This window comes from Diceros bicornis, chromosome 7 (assembly GCF_020826845.1).
Source record: "Diceros bicornis minor isolate mBicDic1 chromosome 7, mDicBic1.mat.cur, whole genome shotgun sequence".
In the NCBI taxonomy this organism is placed as follows: Eukaryota; Metazoa; Chordata; class Mammalia; order Perissodactyla; family Rhinocerotidae; genus Diceros; species Diceros bicornis.
Window position 1 is genome coordinate 14,014,700 of NC_080746.1, and position 19,573 is coordinate 14,034,272.

At 46.9% G+C, this 19,573-nt stretch overlaps 1 protein-coding gene across 6 annotated transcripts in view; it reads right to left on the bottom strand.

The window, feature by feature from the left end:
• GRAMD1B (GRAM domain containing 1B) overlaps positions 1–19,573 on the bottom strand; it is a 234,389-nt gene that overhangs the window by 157,049 nt on the left and 57,767 nt on the right. For 5 of the 6 annotated variants that reach the window (XM_058544965.1, XM_058544963.1, XM_058544966.1 and 2 more), the window contains exon 1: positions 10,671–11,349. The exons of the other annotated variant lie outside the window; for it this stretch is intronic. In XM_058544965.1, coding sequence (XP_058400948.1) covers positions 10,671–11,044 — 374 coding nt within the window. In that variant the 5' untranslated portion in view covers positions 11,045–11,349. Of the gene's footprint in view, positions 1–10,670; positions 11,350–19,573 lie in introns of those variants that run through there. 6 annotated transcript variants of the gene reach the window in all.

Below are 19,573 nucleotides of genomic sequence, written 5' to 3' on the forward strand. Positions count from 1 at the left end.
TCGGAAATTGTTTTTTTTCCTTATTTTACACACTTACCTGTCCTCAACCCACACACCTATGTTCTCCCTTACCTTCTACAGGTACAGAAGGGCCGAAGAAAAAGAAAAGTCTCTCAATTAAAAAGAAAAGCTGAAAAGGAAAAAGTTCTGGGAGATAATACACCAAATCTGCTACTAACAGGTTGGGTTAGCATGGCAAAGTGATGAGCTTTTTACTCTTACCTACTATCCAACATTTTTATATTAACTAGCCATTTTATTACACACACAATAGTCACTGACTTTTTTTGTGTGTGTGTGAGGAAGATCAGCCCTGAGCTAACATCCATGCTAATCCTCCTCTTTTTGCTGAGGAAGACCGGCTCTGAGCTAACATCTATTGCCAATCCTCCTCCTTTTTTCCCCACCAAAGCCCCAGTAGATAGTTGTATGTCATAGCTGCACATCCTTCTAGTTGCTGTATGTGGGACGTGGCCTCAGCATGGCCGGAGAAGCAGTGTGTGAGTGCGCGCCCATGATCCGAACCCGGGCCGCCAGTAGCCCAGTAGCGGAGAGCTCGCACTTAACCGCCAAGCCACAGGGCCGGCCCAACTGACTTTTGTAATGTAAAAATTTCTTTTAAGATAACAAGCTGGAAGACCCTTGGAGAGACTCAAAAATGTGTCACTAAACTAATGGTCAGTTGTCTTTCTGTATTTTCCTAATTGCTGGGGCCTATAGTGCAAGGGTTGCGGGACCCATCCTTCCCGAAAGTAGGCCCCTAGGCAAATTCTTTTTCCATCCTTGCAAAAAAAAAAAAAAGGGGAAAAACCAAGTGAGTTGTTGACTGTTTTTTCAGTCCCCTCACTCAACCCCCTCATTTCCTGACTAAACTTCTAACCAGAAGCAGCAAGACTAAAAACCTCTGTGGTCAGACTGTGGAGGTGAGAGGCACCAGGCTGGGAACAGCCATTACCACAACACTGATATGGAGAGACCTTAAAAAAGAATGAAGATGCTCCAGAGATGTGACAGCTAAAAACTGGCCCAGACTTTAGGTCAGAGGTCTGAGTTCCAGGCCATAACCCAGATCTGCCACCGTGATGTGCCTAATCACCTTATTTCTTTATCTCATCTACAAATCAGGGTAGAACAACCAGAGTCACCACCCAGTTAGAGTATGTGCAAAAGATGCAGAAGAAAGTGCTTCATGTTATTTGGCAAAAAAAGTGTCTCAGGGCCTCGAAAGAGCCACGGATTTCCTGTTCCCTCTCCTCTTCCACCACTGGTCTTAGCTAAGGCAGAGCCACATTTTCCTGGTGATGATTTTGAACTATATTATCTGAATTGAAAATCCAGACATATGGTCTGAAAACAAAGGAGACTATTTGACACCAGGACTATCTTTAGGAGGTGGCATGGGGCTGCCCACAGTGGCATAAGGGGGTGGTAGGCCATTGCCTGACATCTCTATTCACCAGCTCAAAGCATCTCCATCCTGCCTCCCACCTCCCTTCTCCTACATGAAGGCCCATATTCGATTTTCTGTTATGCATCCCTGCTGCAAGCTTTCCCATCTCCTCTGAGAGAAGGAAAATTCCTCAGGTTCCAAAGTCACAGGGCAAAGGTTCACAGATCCCCCTCAACACATTTAAAAGCTGTATCTTCCAAAAAACATAGTTAAAATGTGCATACTACCTAAAGCAATCTACAGATTCAATGCAATCCCAATCAGAATCCCAATGACATTCTTCACAGAAATAGAACAAAGAATCCTAAAATTCATATGGGGCAACAAAAGACCCTGAATAGCTAAGGCAATCCTGACAAAAAAAGAACAAGGCTGGAGGCATCACAATCCCTGACTTCAAAACATACTACAAAGTGATAGTAATCAAAACAGCATGGTACTGGTACAAAAACAGACACACAGATCAAAGGAATAGAATTGAAACCCCAGAAATAAAACCTCACATCTATGGGCAGCAAATCTTTGACAAAAGAGCAAAGAACATACAGTGGAGAAAGGAAAGTTTCGTCAACAAATGGTGCTGGGAAAACTGGACAGCCACTTGCAAAAGAATGAAAGTAGACCATGTGCCTTCGCCATACACAAAAATTAACTCAAAATGGATCTTTGATCTGAAGATGAGACCTGAAACTATAAAACTCCTGGAAGAAAATATAGGCAGTACACTATTCGTCATTGGTCATAAAGGGATCTTCTCGAATTCCATGTCTACTCAGACAACAGAAACAGAAGAAAAAATAAACAAGTGGGACTTCATCAGACTAAAGAGCTTCTGCAAGGCAAACAAAACCAGGATCAAAATGAAAAGACAACCCATCAGCTGGGAGAAAATATTTGCAAACCATGTACCCGACAAGGGGCTAATCTCCATAATATATAAAGAACTCACACATCTGAACAACAAAAAAGCAAATAACCCAATCAAAAAATGGGCAGAGGATATGAACAGACATTTTTCCAAGGAGGATATACAGATGGCCAATAGGCATATGAAAAGATGTTCAGCATCACTAATCATCAGGGGAATGCAAATCAAAACTGCACTAAGATATCACCTTACACCCATGAGAATGGCTATAATCACCAAGACAAAAAATAACAAATGTTGTGGCCGGCCTGGTGGCCCAACAGTTAAGTACGTGCGCTCTGCTTCGGCAGCCCAGGGTTCACAAGTACAGATCCCAGGACCCACCACTTGTCAAGCCATGTTCTGGTGGCATCCCATATAAAAAGTAGAGGAAGATGAGCACAGATGTTAGCCCAGGGCCAATCTTCCTCAGCAAAAAAGAGGAGGATTGGCATTGGATGTTAGCTCGGGGCTGATCTTCCTCACACAAAAAAATAATAATAATAACAAATGTTGGAGAGGATGTGGAAAAAAGGGAACTCTCATTCCCCACTGGTGGGAATGCAAACTGGTGCAGCCTCCATGGAAAGCAGTATGGAAATAGCTCAAAAAATTAAAAGTAGAAATACCTTATGATCCAGCTATCCCACTTCTGGGTATTTATCCAAACAACTTGAAATCAACAATCCAAAGAGGCTTACGCACCCCTGTGTTCATTGCAGCATTATTCACTATAGCCAAGACATGGAAGCAACACAAGTGTCCATCAACAGATGATTGGATAAAGAAGATGTGGTATATATACACAATGGACTATTACTCAGCCATAAAAAAAGACAAAATCATCCCATTTGCAACAACATGGATGGACCTAGAGGGTATTATGTTAAGTGAAATAAGCCAGACAGAGAAAGGCAAACACTGTATGACCTCTCTCATATGTGCAATATAAACTAACACAAGGACAGAGAGAACAGTTTGGTGGTTACCAGGGGGAAGGGAGTTGGGGGTGGGCACAAGGGGTGAAGGGCGCATTTATATGGTGACTGACAAATAATAATGTACAACTGGAATCTCACAATGTTATAAACTATTATGACATCAATAAAAAGTCTTTTTTAAAAAAGCTATATCTTCCTTCACACCAGGTACAACAGCCCCTCCGCGAGTCACCACACTGATTTGGGCTACAGAGGAAAGAATCCCAAGAGGGCAAGGGCTCCATGAAAAGCTCTCGGACTTCATAAAGCTCTTGTACACACAGCAACCAGCCCCGAGCCCATGGGGTCAGGAAGGAAATTCCCCACTGGTAGCAGAGCCATTCAGATGCCTTAACGAAAACTTCATAGTTACCCTAGAAGCAATTATCAGTGACCAGCAGAGCAACTGGTGGATAGACAGCACCTGGGAGAAACTAACCAAGCAGGACAGGATTATCACCTGTTAATCCGCCCCATGATCATCCCAGTGTCTTGCCTGACACGTAACTGGCACCCCCTGAGTGCACAACCACCATGGAAACTCGCAAAATACCGACTCCCACAGAGGAGCCTGGCCAGTGTGAATCGGCCCACAGGACTCCATCTCTACCTTCTCAGTTTCCATAAGCTGTTTGAATCTGGGAAACCACATCTACAGCCAAAGGCTGGCTGCTTCTCACGGAGCAGTTCACTTAGGCCCGTCAGCACCACCCTCACACATCGCAGTGCGTGCCCACAACCCCTACCCACTTCTCCTCAGCGGCCTTCCCATCCACCCCACCTCGAAACTACCTTCCTCAGAACCTCCCCCTCCACATCTACACCATATCTACATCATCAAATACTCAAGGCTGACTGTCTACAGGCCCCGGGGAGACAGTCCAGTGCAGCTGTGAAGGGCTCAGGTTCTGCAATCAGAGAACGTGGTTCATATCTCACCCTTGCTTCTGTTTGACCAGGACCAAATTAATCTCTGAACTTTAGGTCCCTCAGCTATAAAACCCACCTGGGGGGTTTGTTGTGAGGATTAAACATGATTGTGTATTTAAGGCGCTTAGCAGAAAACCTGGGGAGTTAAGACGCTGCAGTCCTGCCTTCAAGGAATTATGGGTCTGGTAGAGGTTTTTGCTAGTTTAACCTTATCCAGCCTCGATTACTTACTTAATCTGCTGATAAATCACAGGTCTCCTTTGCATTTGTTGCTCTGTGTTAAGAAAGATGTGCGTTTTCTCTCTCCCACACTCCCTGTGTTTCTCATACGTGGCAGGGTACGCACAGAGCTGATGTGGAGAGCATCTGGATGCACACAGCCCCCTGCTCCCCTGGAAACTGAGCTGAACCGGAAGCAAGAATCCGTCCAAAGGTCAGAGGAAGGGGATGAAGAGTCAAGATAAATATACCAATGATGTATATTCATTACCTGCAAACCCACACACCAGCTAGGCTGGCACCAGATAGATAACCTGGCCCATCAGGCTGGGCAGAATCAGGGAGAGGCGCCACCTGAGGTCAGATGTATAGCCGAGCAGAAACCCTGGGGCTTCAGGTTGAAAAGACTCTCTACCTGCCAGCCTGCTAGACTGTAAGCAGTGATGACCGGGTAGGTATGTTATACAGAAGAGGGGACAGAATAGCCCAGGGGAAACATGACGCAAATGGTGATAAGAGGAGAGCACCCTGAGGAGAAACAGAGAAGTGCTTCTGTGACCCCAGAAAGACAGCCTGCAGTGAGCCATCCACACCTACTCACTTGCCCCTTGTCAGCTTTCTCTTCCCCCTCCAGAGAATGGCGACAGGATGCCATCCTGGAAGCTGAGGCTCCATCTAATTTCTTTTTTTTTTTTTTTTTTTTTTTTTTTAATTTATTTAATTTTCCCCCAAAGCCCCAGTAGATAGTTGTATGTCATAGCTGCACATCCTTCTAGTTGCTGTATGTGGGACGCAGCCTCAGCATGGCCGGAGAAGCGGTGTGTCACTGTGCGCTCGGGATCCAAACCCAGGCCGCCAGTAGCGGAGCGCCCGCACTTAACCGCTAAGCCACGGGGCCGGCCCTCCATCTAATTTCTGACTTCTTGCCATAACCCAGCAGGTCAGAGAAGAGCTGTGATCCTCAGTCTGAGTTTTGAATGATCACCACAACCAGATACAGCCAAGGGATTCAGGGAGACACACAGGTACTGATTCTAAGAGCTTGCCCATCAACTTCAGGCTGCATTATTCACGGAGCTCAGAGGGCAACATGGTCAGCAAAATAACCATGCCATCTTATGTTAAATGGTGGCTAAGACAACAATTTCCAGCTAGACCACTGGAAGAACGGTGCAAGGCTTCGGGCCTCTACCTCACCACCCAGTTCACACAGAACAGCAAGAATTAGTTGCCTCAAATACCACTCTGAGCATGTCTCTCCCAGGTTCTGGAACCTACAAGGCTCTCCACTGAGTTGAATCCTCTTTGTATATAAAGCACACTGTCTATAGGACCTCAATACATCTTTGTTGACTGACTGATTAATTGAAATTCAAACTCTTCAGCATAAATCACAGTCTGTCAGCCCATCAGCTCACCACCCTCATTTTCCCACATTCCCCATCAAGACCACACTTGGTCATCCATCCCCACCTTCAAGCCAACACACCCAAACTGCTTTCAATGATAGGCATTTGGTTCCCATTCAAAACTCAGCTCTCCACAAAAAGTAGATTCGTGGTTGCCTCGGGCTGGGGGGGATGGTGGATAGGAGGACTGGGGGTGACATATAGGGGTACAAGTTTCTTTTTGAGGTCATGAAAATGTTTTAAAATTGACTTGATAATTACACTTATCTGTGAATATACTAAAAACTACTGAATTATACATTTAAAAAATGAGTGAACAGTATGGCATGTAAATTATAATTCAATAAAGCTGCTGAAAAAAAAAACCTCTCTCTGGATTCACCTCCTCCAGGAAATTTTCCCTGACTCATGAATAAGGAGAATTCCATTCCAAACAGTAGAGAAAAAGGAATAATTCATTCACTCATTATTAATTTATTCATCAACAAACATCTAGGATCACCATGAAAAACCAGGTACAGTGCTAGACAGTGAAGATACAAGGCTGAACCAGACAGGACTGGACTTGGAGTACTTCAGTACTGCACCCCAAGGCCCCTGGATCCCCAAACCATGCCAACTTGACCATTTTCTCCCCTTCTTTCTTCCTAGGGTTAAGGAGAACAAAGAGATCTCCTGAACCTCTTTATATTTCAACTTTGTGCAGTTAAAATCCATAACCTGTGGCCCTCTTGGCCCCTTGCCTTCTACCACATCAGAGAGAACTCCATAGCAGGCCTGAGGGGTGCTTTTCTCTATTATGGAGAGTTTGATTTGGAGTAGGGAATGTGAAGAGGAAGGATGCCATGCTGGGCCTGGTATGCTAATCCCCCCTAATCCAAACCAGAGCAGTCATTTTCCAGTCGTCATTTCCAAGTCGTGTAATGTGGGAAGAGACCCAGGTGCGGCTCCAGGACACATGAGTGTGTAACCTCAGACTCCCAAGCACACAGCCACTCCATGTGAGACACTCACAGAATAAGGACAGTAATCCTTCACCCTTGCACAGCAAGGGGGAGCTTACAGAACATTTTCACGTGTGTTACTCTTGAGACCTCCCATTAATCCCCAGATCTCCCCTTCCACAAATAGAGAAAGCAAAACACACAGAGGTGAAGTAAGGTGCCCAAGGTTCCACAGCTAATAAATGACAGAACTTAAAAACCTAAGTATCCTGACTTTAAGTCCGATATTCTTTGTGCTCTATTGCCTCTGAACGCCAGTTCCTTCTCAGGGAATCTTGTTGGGCATCTACATGCACCTGCTCACTTGATTGCTTCCTTTCTTTCCAAGAAGCCTTCTAATTCCAAGGCCTAAAAATGATGGGTTTTTGTTTTAGCCACAATCTAGATAGATTCCAACAGAAGGCAGTATAACAGTGGTTAACAGTAGAGATTTGAGTCAGAAAATTTGGGGTTTGAATCCAGTCTGCCTTTTTCTAAATACAGGTTTCCCCTGCTATCCAAAAGTTCACTTTAAGCCATCTTGCTTTTACGAAAGCCCTCCATTAGTACCTATTTTTGCTAACCACAAAAAATCGAAGTTTTTCGCTTTTACGAAAAAAGGCAAATATGGCGTTTAGTGTTTGTTTTGCAACAAGCCATTATAAAGGCTAAGCAGTCAAGCATACTGTTATATTTCAAGCCTTCCACGTCAGCCACACCAGCTACATCAGCCACAGCAGACGATGAACCTTGACCTTCCACATGGAGGCAGGCAGACCCAGAAGAACGTGTAGACAGTAGTGATCTGCCTGCCCTGATGGATTCAGGCGATGTTGAGATGTTAACAGATGACCCTCTTCCTCTCTTTCCTACATCGCAGTCTCCGGTACCCCACCACCCCAACCTCCAACAACTCGGCCTGATACTCCATCATCACGACCACCACCTCTCAGCCTTCAGTGTGCTCCCTGTCTTCCCCATTCAGGTAAGCGAAACTACACTAGACTTACATTATTTCTACTTTATGTAGGCTGTGTATTTATCAGATAACTCCGGCTTTTACTATATATTAGTGTTATTTTAGGTTTTATGTGTTATTTGGTATGATTTGGTAGGTTATTTTTTAGATCTGGGAATGCTCAAAATTTTTCCCATATAAATTAATAGCAATTGCTTCCTCACTTTATGCCATTTCCGCTTACGAAAGTTTTCAGGGGAACACTCTATTGTCGGATTGCAGGGGAAACCTGTATATACATCTATTCTTCTAATCCAATGAGCCACCATTTAAAAACTGCCCTAAACTGCTCCTAGGAAGTGAACATCCTTCCTGTTCCCTGCTCCAACAAAAATGAAGAATCTACCACACTCTTAGACAACTCTCAAAACCAGGAAAGCCTTCCTTAAATCTAACCAAATCCACCCCATTCCCACCCTGGACAGCAAAGCAAGGCTCTTTTCCCCATATTTTGTCCTCAGTATATGTGGCAGAATCTCAAGGTCAAAATAGGGTGCCGCAAAATAGGGTGAGGTCAAATGTGAGGGGAAAGCTGACCAACTGTAACAAACTATTTTAGTGCAAGATTAGCTCCCACCAAGCTTGCCCCACTTCCCTCTACTCTGTGGAAAAGGCAGCAAGGCGAAGTACCAGAACAGAACCAACTGTTATCCCCAGGGCCACAAAAAGCCCCAGAACAAAGCTCTCCATCTGCACCTGCAGGGAAAACCACATCCAGTCATTGCTACCAGAAGAGAAACCCTGGAAGGCTTAGCATGCTCATCTTCTGCATAACATGGCCCAGCTCCTCAGCGTCCCCTCAAAGATACATGGCTCGTGGCTGGCCTGGTGGCTTAGCGGTTAAGTGTGCGTGCTCCGCTACTGGGGGCCTGGGTTCGGATCCTGGGCGCGCACCGACGCACCGCTTCTCCGGCCATGCTGAGGCCGTGTCCCACATACAGCAACTAGAAGGATGTGCAACTATGACGTACAACTATCTACTGGGGGGCTTTGGGGAAAAAAAGGAGGAGGATTGGCAATAGATGTTAGCTCAGAGCCGGTCTTCCTCAGCAAAAAAAAAGAGAATTAGCAGAGATGTTAGCTCAGGGCTGATCTCCCTCACAAAAAAAAAAAAAAAAAAACAAAGATACATGGCTCACCCTGCTCTTAGGCCTTTGTCCATACTCTTCCTTTTTCCTGACCTCATGACCATGACCTCACACTTCCCTGCTGTCTCCTACTACCTGTCTGTATTTGTCACGGTTTGAGACTCTTCCAGAAGACTTCCTCCTCTCTCTTCTTGTAGGTGGTACACATAGTATATGTCTTCCAGTGGTTCCATCTCCTCAACATGAGTGAAACTCACATGTCTTCATTCCATATGCAAGTCTCCTCCCACCCTCCCTCTCAACTTCCACATCCCCCCATTCTACCCAGCTGTCCCCCTACTCCCTCCACAACCACATCACCACTAGCTGGTACCAGACTGAGCTCATAAGAATATTCAATAAATACTTGTTGAATTGAAATGCATGAAATTGAGCAGATTGGGAGGAGGAGGCCTGGGGAAGGTAGCCAGTCACTCAGTTGCCCCACATAAGAGCACAAACCACTGTTAAGAGACAGGGTCCTAGAGTCTAGAAGTAAATGAGTAGGGTGCATGGTATCAATGAGCCAACGAGGATTCCACACCCCCCTCCACCAGACAGTGGGTTTGGCTCAAACACAACTCTTGGCCAAGGCTGTATGGAGCTGCCCTGGAGCTGCCCCATGGTTTTCTTACGGTTTTCTTTTTGCGTATGTGAGGAAGATCAGCCCTGAGCTAACATCCGATGCCAATCTTCCTCTTTTTTGCCAAGGAAGATTGGCCCTGAGCTAACATTTGTGCCCATCTTCCTCTACTTTATATGGGGACGCCACCACAGCATGGTGTGACAAGCGCTGTGTCGGTGCACTCCTTGGATCCGAACCTGCGAACCTTGGGCCGCAGTAGCGGAGCGTGTGCACTTAACCGCTTGGGCCGCCATAGCGGAGCGTGCGCACTTAACCGCTTGAGCCACAGGGTCAGCCCCTGCCCTACGCTTTTCTACACCAAGTCGTAAGGAAAGCGGTCTTCCCCCACTACTCAGACGCCACATCTACCCAGGCAAAAAAGTAGCTAGCACAAACCACAGTGGTGTGGACCAGGCCTAGGCCTGGTGATAGGAAATGTGACTCACTTAACATGAATACTCTGCCACCTCCTCTAAACATGTGGGCCAGGAAAGGCAACCTGATGTAGCCAAAAACATTATAAAAATTGAAATGGAGCTCAGAAATATAAGTCTAAGTAGAGGATCCTCTTAACCTCTTTCATCTTCTGCTCTCTCCATCTGTTGAATGGGAATAATAGCAGTACCTATCTCAAAAAGTTTTCGTGAGGATTAAATTTGGAGATAGATGGTGAAGTATTCACCATGATGACCTGCACATGATAAGGGCTGGATAAATATTAGCTGCTGTGGTTTTTATTATTCATTTTGCTGGGCGGATCAAATGAGACAGAATGCAGCGTGAGGCCCCATGTAAATGTGTTACATAATATAAAGTCACTGGCCCCTAGCGCTGGGTTGGGGAGATGAGTGACGCGAGGGGAAGCTCAAGTACCACTAACTCCGGGGCCGGGCGCAGTGCTTGATGAAGGGCTCCTGCATTCCTCGTCGAAGATTCCGCTAGGATGCCCTGGGGCGCCGGACGGCTCGAGGGAAGAGGAGGAGGAAATGGGGGAAAAGGCAGGGGGCGGAACAGGGACGTACCTGCTTTCACTGCACTCCTTCCGCTCCCTCACCCTCAGCCACTTGCGGAGAAGGAAGCGTTTTCGGCGGGGGGAAGCGCTGGGTGTGGAGCAGTTGGACCAAGGGGTGTCCTCGTCGCTGGAGGGCGTAATCTCGATAGACGGCAGCTGCAGAAACTCCTTGCCAGGGGCCAAGACACCGGGCAGGTCCTGGGCCAGCCCGGCCTCCAGGCTCTGCTCCTGCACGTTCCTCATGCGGCGCATCTTGAAGCGCCGGCGGCGGAGCGTGGGGGTCGACGAGCTGGACCAGACCGGGCTGCCCTCGGGCGCGCCCTGCGGCTCGGGCACCTGCAGGGCGGGCAGCTGCAGGTTCTCCATCATGTTGGCCGCCGGCATGGGTCCCCGTCGCCTCTGCGCTTCTTCGGCGCCCTCGGCCAGCCGTCTCGCTCCTGCCCGCCGCGTCCTGCTCCCCACCCCTGGCCCGCGGCGCGCTCGGCCCTCTCACGTTGGGAAGCGCTCGGGGCTCGAGCTGCAGGAAGAGCAAGCGCCTCTCCCGGAGCGCAGCGAGGAAGGAGCGCGAGGGCACGCGGCGCGGTGGGGCGCGCGGCCGCCGGCAGGCTAACTTTTGCGCGCGCCGCTCCTCCCGGCCGTCCGCGGCGGGAGCCTCCTGCCAGCCACCCAGCCGCCCTCCTGGGGCTCCCCTCGCGCGCCCGCGTCTCTCCCTCGCGCGCTTGCGTCTTTGCCTTAGCGGGGCGCGGCAGCCCGGGGCCCCAGGGGCCAGCTCGACAAACTCTCAGCGGTTTGCGTTCAGCAGACCAGGTTGGGGAGCCGGCTTGGCGCTGCAGGGAGGAAGAGAGCAGGAGGAAGAGGCAGAGGTAGGAGGGAGAAGGAAAGAGGAGAGGAAGCGAGACACCGGAGAAAAACAAAAAAGGAGGAGGAGCGGGGGGCTAGGAGGGGGGTGAGGGGAGGTCATTTCTGTTGAGCAAGGGCATGCACAGGCGGCACAGCTAGTGTAACTGTACACGGAATCCCTTGGGGAGGACTCCACCTCCAAGTGACGGCTGCTCCAATCAGCCTAATGAAACAGGATCACAAACCAAACTTTCTCAAAGCGACGACTGGCCAGGCACCACTCATTAATCTAACTCCCTGGTTTTTCTTGGGGGGTTGGGGGGGGCGGGGAAGGGAGGAATCCAGGAATTCAGTCCTCACTCTCCAACGCCACTCAAGATACAGGGTTTTCGGAAAACTAGGGGACTTTTCAGCTGGATCTCTTCTCCTAAGAAAGGTGCTTTCTTTAAGTGATTTGGGGTGCAGGTAGGGGCATAGTGAGAGGGAGACAGCAAAGTTCCTGGAGGCTGCTTCCAAAATGACAAGCTGAGAAAAGAGGACAGTTCTCCTGTGGAATGAGCTGAGACAGCAGACATGACATACCAAGCAAGGACAGACAACAGGATCTGAGAGACACAGGACACGTAAGGAAAAGGGGCTGCTCCCTGTACATCCTGAGCAACCCTGTCAATACCATAGCCCCATCCCAAGCAAAGAATGAAATTAGGGAGGGTGAGCACCCAGGAAGCAAAGCATCCAGCAAAGCCCCAGGGAGCTAAGGGTACTCTTTTACATTCCTGGGAATGACTGAGTTCTGCTTCACCCTGGAAGAGGCATGGGCTGAGTCACAAAAAAATCTAGTATGTCCCAGGTCATGGAACCTAGAAAGTCTGGATCAGTCTCGCAGTGTCCCAAGCTATGCTGACCCACTCACTCCCTAGACCCAGGTACCACCCTGAGAGATTAGCCCTAGAACTGATCCCCCTTACTGAGGCACTCTGTGGGCAGAGTCTAAGGCAGCCCAGCTTCTAGAGCAGAGGCTGTATCGCCCGGCCTCCCTCCCTGCCCAGCGCATTTGCCTCTCCAGTAAGTCCTGCAGATAAGAACCAAAGGAGAGATGGTAGCTTTCAAATAGACCAGGAGGAGCACAAAAGAAAGCACCAAAACGAAAGTCCACAATCCGATTCACCTATTCTTCTCTGCCCCTCTCTGTGAGCCCAGTTTCCAGTAGGAGCCAGTGCTCATCTTCTGTGCCAGGAGGAAAGTCGTGGGAACACTTCACAAGTGTCCCAAAGCTGAGGAAAAGTCACATTCCCCAAGACCACAAGAACTCCCTGCAAAAAAATATGTCCCTACAGTTCAGCAAGACATCAAATGCCACAGTTGGCCATGGGTGTATCATGCCTTGTAATGACACATGGAGGGGAGCTCAAGGCATAGTGACACTGTGCAACCTCCAAGAGGCCGGGAAACTGAGCGAAGTACGTTTTGCTCGGCAAGAGAGATAGTGTGGCCAAACGCCAAGGCCAGGCCCCTGTAAATGACTCCCCGGAACAGCGGCTCTGGCTTATTTCTGACTCTCTTCATCCGGCCCCTGGCTCTCACAAGGGTGGTTTGGTATCACTCTATTTTAATTCCCAGACATAGCACAGAAAGGAGAAACGCCTTCCCATCAGGTGTCAAGGCTGGCAAGGAGCAGGACACTTCTTCCGGCTCCGGGAATGTTGAGGAGGCTGGGCTGTAACTCCAAACATCAGGACCCAGAGCTAAGCCAAGGCGCACAGAGTTGCTCACTGCCTTGGATTGCCTCCAAGGACTAGCGCTTAGCAGGGGATCTACTAACTTCTCAGTTCAAGGAACTTGCCCTGTGGAGGGGGGCTCAGGTGTTTAAGAGGAAAAGGGATGCTAGGACACTACCATTCACTTGGAAGCCAAAAAAAAAAAAAAAACCCCAAAACAAAAAACCAGTGGGTTCCACAATACAGGGGCCAAAATATTCAAAGGTTATTTTGGGGAAAGGGAGACTCACAAGGGGAGCAGCCCCCTGAAGTTTATCATGGGCACTCTGCATTTAAATGTAAGCCTCTTAAAAGGAAGAAAAGCCACCAGTTCCCTCTTCCCACACTTTTTCCACCCACAATGGATTCTGGACCTAAAATCTAAAATCGTATAAGATTTACGTTAAGCCTTGGGCTCAGCAGTGGTGGAGAATGATCATTTACGTTTCACCTGGCCTGAGGAAAACCTCTGCCAAGGTAAACCTGAGCTGGTTTCACTTGGCTGGGAAGCAGATACGCAGAGTCCCTCAAGTCCCTTGCACTGTTCTTGCTCACTTCCTCCTCCGCAGTCCCTTCTTTCCTTCAAGCCTTAACCTGTCCATCCATTAAAACCTGATTCAAAACACAGCTCCCGCCCCCCTAGCTGTTTTTTTCTGTTTACTTCTTATGATGCACTATCAAGATGATAAATGGGACACTACTCTGAAAATGAAATGCCCTGCAGCTGCAAGCCAGCATTACCGTTAAGACCATAAGCGTGGTGAGAGAAGAACCAAGTTTCTCCTTCCTTTGACTCTGTCCAGTGTCCTGTGTTTTGTTTATATAGTAACCTTTACACTTGTAAAGGGCTTTCAGACACAATATTTTATCTTCCCAGCGACCCTAGGAGTTGGGAGAAGAGATGTTATTACCCTCATTTTACAACTGATTCAAGTGAGACACAGAAAGATGTAGTAATTTATCCAGGGTCGTAGATAAATAACAATAGCTATTCAATGACAAAGCCAGAACTTGAACCCAGGTCTTCTGAAGCCAGTTAGAGGCCACTAAAATCTCATCAAATGTGTCAGCTCTGGAAAGCAGCTCCTTTATAGCACCAGAATTTTTCCAGCCCTGACTTTAGTCAGGTAGATCATGAAATGACATGTACCTATTCAATTCCATCAGTTATTTTACAAGTGCAGAAATGGAAGCAGAAAGTCTTGAAAAACAATTTCCCAAAGCAGCTGGCGTCAGGGGGTCAGGACCAAAGAGTTTCCATGACCCGCTTCAGAATCTCAGCCACTGCATTCCTCACCAAGTCCCCCCTCCCCACTTCTCTCCCATACTTGGCTCTCAGTGGACTCCAAGGTTCTCTGGGAAACTGACCTCACCTCTGGCCCTCCAGACAGGTGGTGGCCAGAACAACCTGGCCTTCCCTTCCCCCACCCAATAGCCAGGCCTCTGACTTTAAATGAAAGGAGCTCATATTACCAAGCAACTGTTGTTTATTCTCAGCTGTTCAGGCTCCCTTTTCCTACAGACACAAGATACCCAAACACCTGTCTACTACTTCTGGAGACCCACAAACTATATAGTCCATTATTCGGCTGAAACTTCCAGGAGAGAACTTAAGTGAAAAACAGCAGCTGTCAGGCTAGATTTCTCCTGGGTGACATCCAAGTGAATGTGAGGTACAAAGGGCAGGCCTCCACCAGCCCACCTGCCCCAAGGATGCCAACAGCACAGGCGGAAGTGTCCCTTCCAGCTGTTGCAAGACAGGCAGTCCCCACCCTCAAGGTTGAGATGCAGAGTCTCTCTCCTGAACAGCATTCAAAATGGCCAAACCCAAGGGCTGGCTTTGTACAGCTTCCCATGTACAAGGGAAAGAAGCAGGCAGTAGGCATACATGAAGTGGAACTTGTTGCTATCAGGCAAGCTGGAAATACTGATAGAGGTGAACGATGCTGTGAGAGCAGTGTTATTAACTGTCTTCAAATACAAAAGGACGGATGGCCAGATGTTATCCTCTAGCTCTCCTTCTGTGGCTGAGCAAGAGGAAATAAGTTTGCATAGAGCACAGTGTGGGAGATTCAGGTTAGATGATAAACACTTACCAAGAGTAAGGCCAGTTAAGGACTGGAATGTATGACCAAGGATGGTTAGAGTGGCTTTCTCTGCACATCTTTAAAGGTAACTGGTGCCTAGTTAGAGGCAGTGGCAGGAAAGAGACGATTTCTTAAAGGCCCAGTCTCCATTCTACCATTGTGGGTCTGTAAGGCCCAGATTCTCTCTCTTTTAAAAAAAAAAAAAAAGCAATTCCCTTATTCCTAAAACAAAGTCCATTTGACCTGATGCATTTCTGGCCCCAGGCATTTTGATTTTGATTGCTGGATACTAAACACCTCCCTGAAACCCACAAACAGCTTAATATCTTGCATGGTTAAACAGAAATACAGGGATCAGTGACTGGGGTGGTGATGGGGCAAGGAGCTAGGGGTGGGTAGTATGGGCAAAAGAGAAAGAATGGGAGAGAATAACCTTCAACCCCTCCCCGGGTACCTCGTTTCTATTCCTTTCACGAGTCCTTACCTCATTTCCCCATACAAGAGCTAGCTACTGAAGTCAGAGGAAACCGCACTGAATTTGGGTGGTTTGAGGAGGGTGGAGGATGCTGGCTAAACACAATCTAAATAAAACCACAGTTGACCAGCCACCATGTCCAGCTTCTCCTTCTGAGGAAAAGGGAGAAAATGCTGTGAGACTTTTACGGAGTCTCAGTTCCCTAGGACAGAGCGCTTGCTTGGTGAGGCCTCTCAGCTGTAGGGAATGCACAGGGTTGGCAGAGCGCTTCCGCTAGCCTTCGGCAGGGGCCAGGGTGAGCAGTGACGTCACCTGAGGAGAAGGACTGTCACCAGATAAGCCTCCCTGGTTTAATTGCTCATCAAAAGGCTTAGGAGTCAAAGAAGAATGTTTTGCACAACAACGTTTGGCTGGCCCTGATCTTGACACCAACGTACCATGGCTCAGACAGACATCATCTCTTGTCCTCTAAATCTTACAAGGATAGTCTTTGTGCACACCAGGGCTGGAAAAGACTTCCTGAGGTCACCCCATCCGTCTCCTTGGTGTCCATTCCAAGGAAAGCAAGTGGCCTGTTCTGGGTATTCTGATGCTTTCCTCGGAACTGTCACTAGATACTATTGGAGTTATAAACCAGCAATTAAGTGCACAGACCCAAAGGCATGCTATCTGAGCTGTAGACCCCTTCCCACCACTTACTAGCTGTTTGATTTGGGGATAAGTTATTTAATTTCTCTGTGTCTCAGTTTCCTCATCTGTAAAACCAAGATGATTAATAGCATCTCCCTTGTGGGGTTGTTGTGAGCATTAGAACAGTGCAGGGCACTTAGAACAGTGCTTGGCACTCAGTGAGTGCTCTATAAATGTTAGCCTTTGTTCTATCTAATGAAGTCTCCTGCATAATACCCTTGTTAGCAAACATGACTATTTGTGTTGATTTTCAATTCCGTTTAATTCTACAAGTAGTTGTTAAGCTGGAGCACTGTGTGGGGCCCCTTAATAAGTGCTGGGGATACAGCAAGACAAATAAGACATGGTTTGTGCAGTGGGGCACACAGTCTAGCAAGGTAGAATTAATTAAGTGCAAAATATAAGTGCAAACAAAGTGTGAGTGGAAAGATGGATAAATTTTAACTAGAGGGAAAGAGGTGGTCTAGGCAGGCTCTATGGAGGAACTGGTATTTAAGTCAAGACTTAAAGTATGAATTTCAATAGAAAAGAATAGGGCATTCTGGAATGGCACAGTTTGAGTGAAGGCACTGAGGAGTAGAAACTCATGGAGAGTTTTTGAAAATAGGGAGGGAAAAGTCAGGGCACACGGAAGGAAATAAAGTGAGATGAGCCTGGAGAGACAAGAGGGTCCGATTCTGGTGAGTGTTGAAAGTTGAGACTTTATTCTTTAGACAAAGGGATGCTATTTGAGTTTTTGTTTGCTTGTTTTACATTATCCACCTGTACTTGAGGAACATCCATTCTGGTGAGAGTGTGAAATATGTATTAAAGAAGCAAAAGATAGGACACACAGAGGCCAATGCAGAGACCGTTATTCAATCAGTCCATATTTTTGGAATATCGACTATATGCATGGCAAATAGTTCAGGTAAGAGATAGAGAAAATCTGAAATAAGGCAGGAGAGAAATGTAGAATGAGAGGAGGTGGACAAGGAAAAGAAAAGCCCTATGAAGATTTATTCAGAGACGCAGATTGGAAGAAAACTAAGAATGAGGGATCATTTAGAAGTCAAGGGAGGAAAGGAGCAAACACTTATTGAATGACAACCATAAGCCAGGCACTGGGGTTAAGTGCTTCACGCACAAAATCCCCTTTGACCCTCCCAACTGCCCTGGGAAATAAATATAGAAAGCTCCATTTTAGGAAGATAAGAGAATTTTAAAAGGTGACTTGCCCAAGTTCACCCAGCTAGCAAGTGGAAGATGAGCACCCATTTAAACTAGGGTCTCTTCACTTTAAAACTCATGCTTTTTCATTTATATCACATTTCAAAAAGATAAATGATGCCAAAGGCTGTAATGAAGTCAGGCAGGAGGAAGACTGAGATAATTCCATTAGATTTTGTAATTAGGTCATTGATGACCTCGGAGAGAACAATTGCAGTGTAGTGGCAAGAGAAGAAATGCGATTGCTATAAGTTAAAGAGTAAGGAGGGGATGAAAAAATGGAGGCTGCGAGATTAGACTCCCCTTTCCAGAAATAAGGCAGTGAAAGGAATGAGGGACATCTATTTATTCTCAAATAATTATTGAGCATCTGCTATGTGTTAACATTCTTCTAGGATCTGGCATTAGATTGTGAAAAGTAATGTGTGTGTTTGTGTGTGTACGTACGTGTGTGTGAAGGGCAGAGAGAGAGAAAGATTTAGGGGGTAGGAATAAGGAGGTTTTTTTCCTTTTAATTTCTGTGTGTGTGTGTGTTTGATTGTTGGTAGATGTTATGTTGCAGAGGAACAAAATGTGACTGTATGATTATGCCATTTAAAATGAAGTTCTGCCTATATCTGCTAAGAAAATTGAAGCTTGGTGATGTACCTGGTAATCTAGCAAATCAATCAAAAAGTATTTAATATGCCCAGATTCTAAGCATACCATAATACTGGGTACTTGAAGGGTTTCTGAAAAGTTTCTGTAAAACCATTTATTCCTAAAAATAATTTTTGAATGCCTATCAAAGAATGCCTGGCCTCAGTTGCTTCAAATCTTGGGGGGAGAGAAGAGCAGAAAACCAATCCAAAAACTACAATTTGGTAAGGAAATCCACTTCAATAGAAGCGTGTACCAAATGCAGTGTGAGCCCAGAGAGAGATCTTGAGCCAGAGAGAACTTCATGGAGGAGACAGTACCTACTCAAGGTTGAAGGTTAGCAGAGGAATTTTCTGGATAGACCCAGGGGGATATGCTTCCAGGCAGAAGGACCACATGTGCAAAAGCAGGGAGGTGTAAAAGAGAGCATGGTGTATTCTTGGAATTACAAAAAGAACAGCTTAGGGCCGGTCCCATGGCTTAGCGGTTAAGTGCGCGCACTCTGCTACTGGCGGCCGGGGTTCGGATCCCGGGCGCGCACCGACGCACCACTTCTCCGGCCATGCTGAGGCCGCGTCCCACGTACAGCAACTAGAAGGATGTGCAACTATGACATACAACTATCTACTGGGGCTTTGGGGGGAAAAAAAGGAGGAGGATTGGCAATAGATGTTAGCTCAGAGACGGTCTTCCTCAGCAAAAAGAGGAGGATTAGCATGGATGTTAGCTCAAGGCTGATCTTCCTCACAAAAAAAAAAAAAAAAAAAAAGAACAGCTTGACTGGATCCTAATGTTCAGCTGGGTGAGGGATGAGGGCAAGAGATGATATCTACTATAAATCTTCCTTCATTCACCCATTCAACATATATTTATTGAGTATGCTATGTTCTAGGTGCTGGAAAACAGGGATGCACAAGAGCAAGTCTGTGCCCTGGAGGAGTTTACCTCTTGGGGCCACAAAATTCCAGAATGATGGAACAGATTTCAAAGATCTGATCCAACCATCACTTTATCTCCAGTGTTCATTCTGTTTTAGAGATGAGAAAATGGAGGCACAGGGAGGGTATAGACTTTGACTAAAATCCCACATCAAAAAGGTGACGCTTCACAGATGATAAAGGGCTTTGCAGGCAAAGAGCAAGACTCAAAGCAGCATTGGAAGCTTAACTCACTCAAAGAGCAGGGCACCAAAGCCCTAGGAAACGGTACCTTTCAA